Consider the following 12,950-nt stretch of genomic DNA (forward strand, 5'->3'; position numbering starts at 1 on the left):
TCCTGCGGAGCCGCTATTCCCCATGGTCCTTACCGAGTCCCCAGCATCCACTAGGACGTCAGAGAAACAAAAAACAAAAAGCAGAACTCTGTTGTTGTCTTAAGTGAGAATGAGCCTCACTCGTCTCCCGTGTGTGAGACGACGCAGCCAATAAAGCTTCCAACATACTTACAGTTCACCTCTCTATGGCCTAGCCTGCAGGATGCTAGTTTATTTTTATTTATTTTTATAATAGCGCCTCAAGAAGCAATCCAACATTTTCTATATGATAAAAAAGTGTGTTAAAGTAATCAGATGCTCAGGCTTTAGCAATGGATGTATGGACACTGATTTGATACATTGCTGAGAATAATTTTTCTTTTATTAAGATATCGATACAAAAGTATTTGACGGTGTTAACTGTAACTGATTTATAATAAATGAACATTCTTATTAAAATATACCATGTTCAAGTCCATCACCATTACATAAACACAATACCCAGCCCTATCCATTCTTTTATTTTCAACATTTTCTATAGTGCTGCCTATGGAAACACTAGTTTAATCTTAATTTATTCTGGGTTAGGTATTGGGTAGACTCCTCTTACCGCTGTCTTCTTCCCCCTCCCTTTCCTCCAGTTGTGCTGAATTGGGAAGCTGATTAATGGCCTACACCTCATCAAATAGTTCCTTCTTTCAGAAATATTTCTGCAAGTCATTGGGAAGTAAGGTCAACCAGGCGTCAACATTATTAGTTGAACCACAAAGTGGGCAGTTATTAATGCTTAAGGTTTCAGATCCCTTGTTCTCATCTAGTAGATGTCAGCTTTTGGAAATGTAATCAAATGTACCTTTTCCCTCTGATTGCAATGCTTCCAAGGGTAAAAATACGTATATGTGAAATACAAGGAATACAAATGTTCTCAAAATGACTGCAGGCCTATCATGGTTTTAATGGTGAGGTAGTTACAGTCATGAATCTTAAGGCCAAATGATGATAAATTACAGAAGGTCTTTATCTCTTGATAACAGTTTTCCAATTTCCTTTAAACTAGCCTTTTACTTCAGTTTTTACAGGAGAGACTGGACAGCTGTCTGAGCCTAAGGGGTATATTTAGTAAAGTGTGGGTTTATAGAAGCGGTGACGTTGCCAATAGCAACCAATCAGAATCTACTTATTTATCTAACATCTTACAGATGATAATAGCTAGAGTCTGACAGGTTGCTATGGGCCGTAACGACACTTCTATAAAACTGCACTCTTAGTATCTTAAGAGTCCAGATTAGATCTCGATTGGCATTCCAGAAGAGAAGTCTGCAATTCAGTGACCTGAAACTTCTAATCCGGAAAACAAACAATATAAGCGCAAATGAAGTGTGCCTGTTAACATGACTATCACTGAAGATACAGCCAACAGCATAACATGCTACACATCAAATTTAGGGCTTAATTCAGTATAGATCGTAGCTCTACGACCCATTACACTGACATGCGGGGGGACGCCCAGCACAGGGCAAGTCTGCCCCGCATGACTGGTCCTTCCCCATCGCATGTTTAGGGTTGCCCTCTGCCTACGCAGTCTAGCTGCTAAGGAAGACGGCAACCCGCCATCTTTTGGGTCGCAGCGGCTATTACTAGATGGATTACTTACACAATTAAGCAGGTATACATTGTAAAGAGGAAACCATGCACTACTTCTCTACTGATTTCAAACTTACAGTCCATTGAGGCACATCTAAAGCCCATGTTTATGCTCTTGTACTTTGAAGTAAATGTAAGAAATTTTTTGTTTTTCTTTAGCCCTGTGGGGCATGGTAGTACAAAAGCTCCCAGCAAGTGCAGGGTATAGAGGTGGAGGATTTATGGAATGACTTACAAACTCAAAGTGCCCACACTCAAGTTTTCCAAGACTAAACGCAAAAGGTCTCCAGTGTCCCCAAACAGGACAGAAAATATGGTAACTGTGAGGAGGCAAGTTAAAGGGACTTTTTAGGACTTGCATGCATGTTAGAAAGGAAAGCATTAACCCCTATGGCCCAAATTCTGTTTCTTAAATTGAAACCCCCAGTCTGCAGAAGTCACACACAGGTAGCCTTCTAGAAGCAGACAGCAAGGTTGTGTTCTTTTTAGAAAAGCCCTCCACCTTCCCCTCTGAAAAGACTGACAACACGGTCCACCAATCAGAAAGAATGCGATAGAAAGAACCAGGAGGGGGTGAATTGTGGGAGTCAGGAAGCTTCTGGGAGAAAGAGACTGTTGTGGGCAGTTAAGGGTGCACAGCTAGACTCACTGGAGGATGTGGTGTCGTACCCTCTCAGTGTCATAACTGCTACCATAGTACTCCTAACCTATATTGCCAAAGTGTCCGTTTACCGAACGGATATGTGAGAAAATAATTGCTTTCCTAGAAGCTTTAAAAAATTGTTATTTATAGTTCCCACCTTCTCATTAACTCACCTTCTTCACCATCCACAACTGATATTTCTTCATCCATCATTAAGGGATCCATCTGGAACATATCATAAAATCAGTATCAGGCATGAAGTTTCAATAATGGAACACCTTACATTTCTCTCATGACAAAACAGTTATTCTAAGCTCACCTCATCCTCAGGATCTTTCTGTACATGGAGTGGTCTGTATTCTGGATCTTCAATATCTCTATCAAAGTCTCCACTGAAGGGAATTAGAAGAGTTTGCAGCATGTTATAAATGCAAATATTGATAACACAATCTAGAGTTACACTCAAACTAGTTTTAGCTGGCCTCAGAGCTCACAGGTGAGAAGTTCGTTCAACTCAGCCGCCCCCAGCTCAGAGCCTAGATGGTCCTGGCTGTTGCGTCGGTATTAGCATGGCAACTCATCACTGACCACACCACATACATGATCTTCCAGTAGAGTCCTACAAAAAAAAGGTTTTCACCTCTCAGGCAGCTCAACAAAGTCTTGTGCATGGTGCTCAGCTGCTATTGCCTGCTCATCCGGTCCCCCAACCTTCTCCAAAAAGCATAGACCTGGATCAGCACGCATGGTGTTGTACTTTTCATAACCTGCAATGACAGTTAATGAAGCCACTACATGTCTTTAAAAAGGAAATGATGCAAGTGCACAATTTTTATTTAAATCTTAAGCCAAAAAATACAAAACCCCTACAATCAACTACGTGAAGAGCTGCACAACAATGAATTATAACACAGCTGAAACATTATTTAAAAATGGGTTATGAGCAGTAGTGTGAAAATCTCAACCAAACTAATGCATAATATAACAAAAAATAACTAAACATACCATGTTTAAAGACGCCTATGAGCAGAGACTTGTCGGCTTCTCGGTCCCACCAGAGTGAGGGAGCGTCTGCCTGATCAATTTGCGGGACCCATACATCAATTTCCCTGCAATGAGGAGTCCCATATAAGCACAAGGTCAAATATGGTTGAGAGCAAAATACAGATACTGCCCAAAGCTAGTTTGTAAAAAGTAATTTCAGCGAAAAATCTTACCCGACATCCACTCCTCCCAGCACCTTCATAGCCTGGTTCCCTATTACTTCCTGTCTGAGGTAATACAGCATCCGGACACGCAATAGTACCCTGCAGGAGCACAAATGAAGAGTAAGCTCTACTGCACACATTTCCTTAAACACAACTGATTACATTATTAAATCCACAAAAGCCCTATTTTGCTTAAAACATACTGAGAAGAATAAAACTATAGAGAAATTTGTCACATGCATTTGCTGCTCCCATTCAATACCTTCTCACACGTGTCCAATGTCTCTCAAATTCTATTACAAGATAGGTTCAGGTATGGTCACAGGTAATTTTTAGTGTGCTGGGGGTATACCAGGGAGGAAAGAAAGCGCCCCCCACTCTGTCTGCTGTTTGTGACCCCTCCCCCTTTCTAGCACCTGATACATAATTATCTCCAGGAATGATTGAGCAACTACCACTGTTTGTCTGCATGTGTGAGAAGGCATTGAATGGGAGCAGCATTTGGAAGGCATGCTGTTCCTTGTAGTGCTAATGGGAGACCTTGGGGGTGGCTCCCAGGTAAGTTAGCCCTCTGCCTGGATGCGTTTTAGTATAAGCCTTTATCATGAGGCCTTACTGTAAACAAATCACATGGCCCTATGTGGGCACTGCCATTATGCAGTGTTAGGACTGCTGATAGCGGCGAAGCCTTGACGCGGCCAGCAGCTAAACATCTCTTTGCAAACGCATGTGACCAAGTTCTCTGAAATTCTATTACCAGATAGGTTTAGGTATTGTCACAGGTCATTTTTATTGTGCTGGGGGGATACCAGGGATGAAAAAGCAACCCCCCCCCCCCCCCCTCTCTGTCTGCTGTTTGTTTGTGACCCCTCCCCCTTTCTAGCACCTGATATATAATTATCTCCAGGAATGATTGAGCAACTACCACTGTTTGTCTGCAAGAATAAAATTATGCATGATGAAATGATTGATCAATACAGCATACTGCTTGTGTAATCACAAAGAACATTTTAATTTCTATAGATAGCCCTTATGGCCTCACTTGTTGCACTGGTGCTTTAGATGCTTCTTATAGCCCTCGTCATGAAACAAGGTGTCCGGGTTGTACTTGCGAATCCAGTCCGCTTTGTGTATGTCAAAGCTGACCTGAGATTTCACTTTTTTGCCTTTACGTCCACGAGGCACAGGAATAGAAAGACCTAAGAATATAAAAAAATAAGATTTTAAACCTACCGGTAAATCTTTTTCTCGTAGTCCGTAGAGGATGCTGGGACTCCGTAAGGACCATGGGGATAGACGGGCTCCGCAGGAGACATGGGCACTTTAAGAAAGACTTTGACTCTGGGTGTGCACTGGCTCCTCCCTCTATGCCCCTCCTCCAGACCTCAGTTAGAGAAACTGTGCCCAGAGGAGACTGACAGTACAAGGAAAGGATTTTTGTAATCCAAGGGCAAGATTCATACCAGCCACACCGATCACACCGTATAACTTGTGATATACTATCTAGTTAACAGTATGAAGAACAACATATCATCGGCCCAAAACCGATGAAACTATAACATAACCCTTATGTAAGCAATAACTATATACAAGTCTTGCAGAAGTAGTCCGCACTTGGGACGGGCGCCCAGCATCCTCTACGGACTACGAGAAAAAGATTTACCGGTAGGTTTAAAATCTTATTTTCTCTTACGTCCTAGAGGATGCTGGGACTCCGTAAGGACCATGGGGATTATACCAAAGCTCCCAAACGGGCGGGAGAGTGCGGATGACTCTGCAGCACCAATTGAGCAAACAGGAGGTCCTCCTCAGCCAGGGTATCAAACTTATAGAACTTTGCAAAGGTGTTTGACCCCGACCAAGTAGCAGCTCGGCACAGCTGTAGTGCAGAGACCCCTCGGGCAGCCGCCCAAGACGAGCCCACCTTCCTAGTGGAATGGGCCTTAACCGATTTAGGTAACGGCAATTCTGCCGTAGAATGCGCCTGATGAATCGTGTTACAGATCCAGCGAGCAATAGCCTGCTTTGAAGCAGGGCCGCCAACCTTGTTGGCTGCATACAGGACAAACCGTGCTTCTGTTTTTCTGATCCTAGCCGTTCTGGCCACGTAAATTTTCAAAGCCCTGACCACATCAAGGGACTCGGAATCCTCCAAGTCACGTGTAGCCACAGGCACGACAATAGGTTGGTTCATATGAAAGGATGAGACCACCTTAGGTAGGAATGCCATCAAACGCAGCCGCGGTAAGTCTAGGAACAGACAGGGACCTTGTTGTAACAGGTCCTGCCTTAGAGGAAGAGGCCACGGATCTTCTGTGAGCATTTCTTGCAGATCCGGATACCAGGTCCTTCGTGGCCAATCTGGAAAAATGAGAATTGTCCACAGCTACCGCCTGAGGGTCTACTGACCTGGCGCAATACCTTTGTAGCTTTTTGTTGAGACGGGATGCCATCATGTCTATTTGGGGTAGTCCCCACTGCGCGAAGACTTCCTGATGAAGTCCCCACTCTCCCGGATGCAGATCGTGTCTGCTGAGGAAGTCTGCTTCCCAGTTGTCCACTCCCGGAATGAACACTGCTGACAGAGCGCTTACATGATTCTCCACCCAGCGAAGAATTCTGGTGGCTTCCGCCATTGCCACTCTGCTCCTTGTGCCGCCTTGGCGGTTTACATGAGCTACTGCGGTGATGTTGTCTGACTGGATCAGAACTGGCCGATTGCGAAGTAAGATCTCCGCTTGACGTAGGGCGTTGTATATGGCCCTTAGTTCCAGGATGTTGATGTGAAGACAAGTCTCTTGACTTGACCAAAGTCCTTGGAAATATCTTCCCTGTGTGACTGCTCCCCAACCTCGGAGGCTCGCGTCCGTGGTCACCAGGATCCAGTCCTGAATGCAGAACCTGCGGCCCTCTAGAAGGTGAGCACTGTTTAGCCACCACAGGAGAGATACTCTGGCCCTGGGGGACAGGGTGATCCGCTGATGCAGGTGCAGATGCGACCCGGACCATTTGTCCAATAGGTCCCATTGGAAAGTCCTTGCATGGAATCTGCCGTATGGAATGGCTTCGTATGTTGCCACCATCTTTCCCAGAACTTGAGTGCAATGATGTACTGACACTTGTTTTGGTTTCAACAGGTTCATGACTAGAGTCATGAGTTCCTGCGCTTTTTCCGTCGGAAGAAAACCCCTTTTCTGGTCTGTGTCCAGAATCATGCCCAAGAAGGGCAGACGAGTTGTAGGATGCAGCTGCGACTTTGAAATATTGAGAAACCAGCCGTGTCGCTGTAACACATTCAGTGAAAGTGATACGCTGTTCAGCAACTTCTCCCGTGATCTCGCTTTTATGAGGAGATCGTCCAAGTACGGGATAATTGTGACACCCTGCTTGCGCAGGAGCACCATCATTTCCGCCATTACCTTGGTGAAAATTATCGGGGCCGTGGAAAGCCCAAACGGCAACGTCTGAAATTGGTAATGACAATCCTGTACCGCAAATCTCAGGTACGCCTGATGAGGAGGATATATGGGGACATGCAAGTAGGCATCCTTTATGTCCAGAGATATCAAAAAAATCTCCCCCCCTTCTAGGCTGGCGATGACCGCCCTGAGCGATTCCATTTTGAACTTGAACCGTTTTAAGTAAAGGTTCAGGGATTTTAATTTTAAAATGGGTCTGACCGAACCGTCCGGTTTCGGAACCACAAACAGAGTTGAGTAGTACCCCTGCCCTCTTTGAAGCAGGGGAACCTCTACCACCACTTGTTGAAGAACAATTTGTGAATCGCATGTAACACTATCTCCCTTTCCAGGGGTTGTTTCGGTAGGGCCGATTTGAAAAACCGGCGAGGAGGCACTTCTTCGAATTCCAGCTTGTAACCCTGGGAAACTATTTCTATTGCCCATGGATCCACCTCTGAGTGGACCCAGACGTGGCTGAACAGTCGAAGACGTGCCCCCACAGGAGCCGACTCCCTCAGGGGAGCCCCAGCGTCATGCGGTGGATTTTGCAGAGGCCGGGGAGGACTTCTGTTCCCGGGAACTAGCGGTGTTATGCAGCTTTTTCCCTCTGCCCTTACCTCTGGCAAGAAAGGATGATCCACGTGCTCTCTTGCTTTTATTGGAACGAAAGGACTGCATTTGATAATGAGGCGCTTTCTTAGATTGTGAGGGAATATATGGCAAAAAATTTGATTTACCTGCTGTAGCCGTGGAGACGAGGTCCGAGAGTCCCTCTCCAAACAATTCCTCACCCTTGTAAGGAAACAACTCCATATGTCTCTTGGAGTCGGCATCACCAGTCCACTGTCGGGTCCATAAGGCACGCCTAGCAGAAATAGACATAGCGTTTATCCTGGAACCCAGTAAACTAATGTCTCTTTGAGCATCCCTCATATACAAGACCGCATCTTTTATATGCCCTAGGGTCAATAAAATGGTATCCTTCTCAAGAGTCTCAATATCCGTTGATAAGGAATCTGTCCATGCTGCTACAGCACTACAAACCCAGCCGACGCAATAGCCGGTCTGAGTAACGTACCAGAATGTGTGTAAATGGACTTCAGGGTAACCTCCTGCTTGCAGTCAGCAGGATCCTTGAGGGTAGCCGTATCTTGGGATGGGAGCGCTATCTTTTTTGATAAGTGCGTCAAGGACTTGTCCACCCTAGGGGAGGATTCCCACCGTATCCTGTCCTGCGACGGGAAAGGATACGCTGTTAGGATCCTTTTGGGAATCTGCAGTTTTTTGTCTGGAGTTTCCCACGCTTTTTCACATACTTCGTTCAGCTCATGTGAGGAGGGAAAGGAGACCTCAGGTTTCTTTCCTTTATACATGTGTACCCTCGTGTCAGGGACAGGGGGTTCCTCAGTGATATGCAACACATCTTTTACTGCGATAATCATATATCGAATACCTTTAGCCACCTTTGGCTGTAATTTTGTATCATCGTAATCGACACTGGAGTCTGAATCCGTGTCGGTATCTGTGTCAACTATTTGGGATAGTGGGCGCTTCTGAGACCCCGAAGGTCCCGGCGACATAGGGACAGGCATGGATTGACTCCCTGACTGTGCCCCAGCTTCGGCTTTGTCTAGCCTTTTGTGCAATAAATTAACATTTGTACTTAAAAACATTCCACATATCCATCCAGTCCGGCGTCGGCACCGCCGACGGAGACCTAACATTCATAAACTCCCCCTCCTCCTTAGGTGAGCCCTCAACCTCAGACATGTCGACACACACGTACCGACACACCACACATACACAGAGAAGCTCTTTTCTGAAGACAGGTTCCCCACCAGGCCCTTTGGAGAGACAGAGAGAGAGTATGCCAGCACACACCCCAGCGCTATATGACCCAGGAATAACACAGTAAATTAATGTTTACCCAGCAACGCTGTCTTATGTATCTGCGCCAATTATGTGCCCCCCCTCTACTTTAAAACCCTCTGTCACCGTGTGTCAAGCAGGGGAGAGACCGGGGAGCTTCCTCTCAGCGGTGCTGTGGAGAAAAATGGCGCTGGTGAGTGCTGAGGGAGAAGCCCCGCCCCCTCGGCGGCAGGCTTCTGTCCCGCTCAATTTTTTCAATACATGGCGGGGGCTCTTTTTATACATGTACAGTGCCCAGCTGTACATGTATATATACATCTGTGCCATAAGAGAGGTTTATATTGCTGCCCAGGGCGCCCCCCCCCCCCCACCCCCTCTGCGCCCTGCACCCTTACAGTGACCGGAGTGTGTGAGGTGAAGGGGAGCAATGGCGCACAGCTGCAGTGCTGTGCGTTACGTCAGTGAAGATCCAAGTGTCTTCTGCCGCCTCAGATGGGTCTTTTCCTCACATACTCACCTGGCTTCTTTCTTCCGGCTCTGTGAGGAGGACAGCGGCTCTGGGACGGACGGCGAGGGTGAGACCTGCATACCGATCCCTCTGAAGCTAATGGTGTCCAGTAGCCTAAGAAACAGAGCCCTGAACTCAGAGAAGTGGGTCTGTTTCTCTCTCCTCAGTCCCTCGATGCAGGGAGTCTGTTGCCAGCAGGCTCCTTGAAAATAAAAAAACCTAACAAAAATGCTTTCTTACAGGAAACTCAGGAGAGCTCCTGAAATGCACCCAGTCTCCACTGGGCACAGTATCAAACTGAGGTCTGGAGGAGGGGCATAGAGGGAGGAGCCAGTGCACACCCAGAGTCAAAGTCTTTCTTAAAGTGCCCATGTCTCCTGCGGAGCCAGTCTATCCCCATGGTCCTTACGGAGTCCCAGCATCCTCTAGGACGTTACAGAAATATTAATAAATACTACCCTTTTTACCACATATCAACTAGCATCACACACAAAAAAAAAAAAAAAAAAAAGATTGATTATGTGATTCAATATTACTACCAGAGTGATTCTGGAGCTGCTTGGTTTTGCCATTCTCTGCAGGAGTGATCAGGTCCCAGATAAAGCTCTTTATGTTTTCATCTCCACGATAATGCAACAGACAATATACTAAGATGGCTCTGCAAATTCTCTCCACATCCCGTTCCATCATCCCACGTTTGAAGCGGCCGTGTGTCAGTATGTCCCGCCAGCGACCCCACCTAACACAAATCAGAGAAAATGTAAAGATTGGTGAATTGTTCACAGAAAAGTAAACCATTCCCTTCCACGAACAGACTGATGAGACAAAAGTGCCTGGGAGATTACAAACAAGAGATACATTATGGGAGTCCTCACCCATATACCAGCAGATGTTTCTCAACACGAAAACAGTCTGTACGGCCATAACCATTTTTGCGATCTTGACGCCGAGCTCGTGGACGATCATCATCATCACTTTCTAAGTCTGAAAATTCTACCATATCATCATCCTTGTTAGTGAAGTGTCGAGTCTGTTTCCTAACACGAGGTGTGTCTATTACAAGTGTGTTCTGAAAGACAGCAAGAGAATGAACAGGTTGAGGTTTTCATGTGCACATCGTACAGAACGACAAACAGAAAAAGTGTGGGTAGATTCCATTATCTGTTTAGTGTGTCACTTTGTTGTTCTCAAAATAAAAACACAGCCCAAAACTTTCACGCGGGTACAGTTATGTTACATTAATCTCCCGATTACTTTTGCAAATATGGGGGTAAACGTAATAGAGTACGAGAAGCCGGAGGTGTGGGACTTTATGGATGTCATTTTTAAAGCAGCAATCATTTAAAAGACAAAACCATCCTCGTTTTGCCTTGTAAATGATTGCAGCTTTTAAAGTAATGCCACTCTCGGACAAACTCCCGCACCTTTGGCTTCTCGCACCCGATTACATTTACCCCCATGGTGTTTTTAACAGTATATGATCTTTTTCTATGACTACAAAATGTTATGGCTCTGTTGTAACTTTCATTAGAATGAATGGGAAACAAACACTACAGAACACCTGAACACTTCCAACTCACCTTACTGTTCAGAAGATCAAGGTCTAGATCGGCTTTCTTGGCCCACTTCTGCCAGAAGTTAGGATCATCAAGTGCGATATCAGTCCTGTTCTCAGAGGCTACAAAACTTGCCTGACAAAGAAAGGAAACAATTTTATCCCACAAGACATACAGTAGAACGCATATAACAAAAAAAAATAAAAAAAAATCACATATTTTGCCTTTAGAATAGTTGCCAATGGGTGCAAGAATGCATTTTGCTATGACTCGCACATGTGTTCAAGCAAGATAAGATTTTGAACCAATGCTGCAGCATAAATGAACAGCAAGATTTTTGTAGTTCAGTTAAATACTTTTCTCATAATTCACTGGGAACACTGGAACCTTAGGGCATTAGCATTAGGGGGGTATTCCGCCTAAAAAAAAGATGCCTATTGCTCCCTTAGTGTATTATGTACACACCGGTACTTAGGATGCAGTCAGGTCTTAGGCCTCAAGCAGTAGGGGCTTATACAAATTTGCTGGAGATCGCAGGATGATTGGCTGAAGTAATGCACAGCAAGGTGCTTGCAGGACTGGAGCACAAAGTGTTAACTGGCAGGCACAGGACTAGCCAGCAGCTATAGGAAATTTAACACTGCATGCAGGGTGCACTGTGGATGGTGAAGCACCACTGCGAGTAGGTATGTAGAACACATTATGAATGGTATTCACTAGCAGGCAGAGCACGGAGATACAAGAATAGGTAACCAAGCTGGTTTTAACCAGGAAAGGTTGGCAGGACAGGCAGGGCACAGGTACGTTTGACAAACAAGGTTCTGACAGGCGGAGTATCCACAGGAACAGGCAGAGTGCTCCCTGAATGGGCAGAGTATCCACAGGAACAGGTAGAGTATTCCCTGAATGGCAGAGTATCCACAGGAACCTGACACAGAGACCAGCGCTTGACACCAAGGATAAGCTATAACCGGCAGAAATGAGCAGCCCTGACTGCCTTATAATCAGAGCAGATGGGACGGAAGCCCACAGTAATTAGTGATCTTCTGCAGCTGCAGTGCTGCACATACTCCTGGCTTCTTAAGAGCTAGGCAACCAAAGACAAAGCAGCTGTCTGGCATCCTGGTTCCTCAGCAATCAGCGACGACAGACGGGCACTTCGGCTGTTAGACGTTATGTCCAGGTTGCCCGACAACAACCAGGACCCGTCACGGAGACAAGCCGCCAACAAGGACAAAATAGGTAACACTTGCCCCTCACAGCAAAACATGTAGATCTTTCATACACAATGATAATTTATGTCAAACCATATTCCTGGACTTAAGTATAGTCACCTTCTCAGACAAGTCCCTAGCTCTAAGAATCATGGCTTCAAAACCACTCCATTAACACCAGTTGCTGTAAACTCAGGTGAAGAAAAGGGTTTTTGGCTTAACATGTCTGGCCTTAGTGGAAGCCACCAACACTGATTCTCCGACATGTTGAGCATGAAAAATCCAGAGCAACCTGAATGAATGGAAAGCCATCACCACTGGATGGAACAAGTAAATGAGACTATAGTCCCACAGCATCTATCAGAAATGCCCTTGGTTCCCTGGTTCGAGCTAATGTTATGCGGCGTAGGACCACCAAAGTAGAGACGTCTTGACGTGGCAGGTGTTTTACAATGTGTTTGCAAATGTATGTAATGAAGATCTTTTCATTACTATTATTGTATAGTTACTATTATTTATTAACAGTTTCTTATATAACACCACATATTCCATTGCACTTTACAATTGGAAGCAGTGATAGCACAAACCAGGTAATAAACAGAAGTAGGAAGGCCCTACTTTCAAGCTTACAAATCTATAGGGATAATAGGCATTGATACACAAGGACAGGTGCTATCTATTGCAAAATGGTCCAGCTAGATTGCAAAGGGCTGTATGATATAGTCATACAGCAATGTTAACCAGGGGTCAGAAGGCTGGGACGTCAATAAAGACAAAATATGTTAGGTTATGTTTGGACTGTATAGATCAGATGTACTTGAGTAGGATAGCTTATGAAGACTATGTGGCCAGTTCTGGAATTTGATAA

General features: G+C 45.3%; 1 protein-coding gene and 1 non-coding gene across 6 annotated transcripts in view; both read right to left on the bottom strand.

Annotated features, from left to right (window-relative positions):
• CHD8 (chromodomain helicase DNA binding protein 8) overlaps nt 1-12,950 on the bottom strand; it is a 371,271-nt gene that overhangs the window by 94,386 nt on the left and 263,935 nt on the right. For all 5 annotated transcript variants that reach the window (XM_063913512.1, XM_063913515.1, XM_063913511.1 and 2 more), the window contains exons 21-29: nt 10,893-11,003; nt 10,188-10,381; nt 9,852-10,051; nt 4,517-4,673; nt 3,484-3,573; nt 3,272-3,375; nt 2,907-3,033; nt 2,586-2,658; nt 2,440-2,491 (exon numbers count right to left, since the gene is read on the bottom strand). In XM_063913512.1, coding sequence (XP_063769582.1) covers nt 2,440-2,491; nt 2,586-2,658; nt 2,907-3,033; nt 3,272-3,375; nt 3,484-3,573; nt 4,517-4,673; nt 9,852-10,051; nt 10,188-10,381; nt 10,893-11,003 — 1,108 coding nt within the window. The remainder of the gene's footprint in view (nt 1-2,439; nt 2,492-2,585; nt 2,659-2,906; nt 3,034-3,271; nt 3,376-3,483; nt 3,574-4,516; nt 4,674-9,851; nt 10,052-10,187; nt 10,382-10,892; nt 11,004-12,950) is intronic.
• LOC134932724 (small nucleolar RNA U6-53/MBII-28) lies at nt 2,745-2,855 on the bottom strand. Its single transcript, XR_010179462.1, has one exon. It is a non-coding gene; the product is annotated as a small nucleolar RNA U6-53/MBII-28 (small nucleolar RNA).

Source organism: Pseudophryne corroboree, chromosome 1 (assembly GCF_028390025.1).
Source record: "Pseudophryne corroboree isolate aPseCor3 chromosome 1, aPseCor3.hap2, whole genome shotgun sequence".
Taxonomy (NCBI): Eukaryota; Metazoa; Chordata; class Amphibia; order Anura; family Myobatrachidae; genus Pseudophryne; species Pseudophryne corroboree.